This window comes from Atta colombica, unplaced genomic scaffold (genome assembly GCF_001594045.1).
Source record: "Atta colombica isolate Treedump-2 unplaced genomic scaffold, Acol1.0 scaffold160, whole genome shotgun sequence".
Taxonomy (NCBI): Eukaryota; Metazoa; Arthropoda; class Insecta; order Hymenoptera; family Formicidae; genus Atta; species Atta colombica.
The window spans coordinates 352,645-353,363 of record NW_017259251.1 but is presented as its reverse complement, the minus strand read 5'-3'; the positions used below and the strand labels follow the sequence as shown (position 1 = coordinate 353,363).

The 719-nt window shown below is 30.7% G+C and overlaps 1 protein-coding gene across 1 annotated transcript in view; it reads left to right on the top strand.

Annotated features, from left to right (window-relative positions):
- Window positions 1-216: 216 nt before the first annotated feature.
- The window catches only part of LOC108685830 (sushi, von Willebrand factor type A, EGF and pentraxin domain-containing protein 1-like), a 14,381-nt gene continuing 13,878 nt past the window's right edge, over window positions 217-719 (top strand). The window contains exon 1 of the mRNA XM_018190811.1: window positions 217-495. Coding sequence (XP_018046300.1) covers window positions 217-495 — 279 coding nt within the window. The remainder of the gene's footprint in view (window positions 496-719) is intronic.

The window sequence follows — 719 nt, the reverse complement described above, 5'->3', positions numbered from 1 at the left end:
AATTTTTTTTTAATTCAGAAAAAATCTGAAATTTATATAAAAATGAATTCTGAGAAAAATTTGTATCTGCAGGAAAGAAACGAGAAGAAAATGCATTCTTTTGTGATCTATTTGTTTCTAAATACGATCCATAAATAGATTGTAATAATAAAACAAAAGATCATCTTCAAATGTGAGATATTATTTAACATTATTGGTGATTTGTAAAGCTTAACAATGGGATTTTCAAGAATTCTACCGCTGCTAATCGGAGCGCTTTCTCTATTTTCGAATTTTGCCGAGTGCGTCGACGACGACAATGGAGGTTCGATCAACAGCGTGGAGAACAGTACAAACGATAACAATGTCTCGTCGACTTTTCTGAATTTCGACCAAAAGACGAACGAGGATCAACGAAAGCATCTGGACGACACCGATAGGATATTGAGCAAGATGGACGTCCTATCCCGCCTATTAAAGATGCACATAGATCAATTGCGAAATAAGACTGATCAGGTAGACGAAGATAATAGAGCAAGAACTCGATTGTACATTTTGAACTACATTTTAAAACGTAATACTATAAACTTTCTAAAATTAAACATATAATATAAATCATTCCCTCTAAATCGAATAACTATCACTAACAATCCAAATCCTAATATTCTAAAAATTATATAATAAATTAAATAAAATTCTATACTTACCTGCATCATAACATATATATAATTATTGAAATA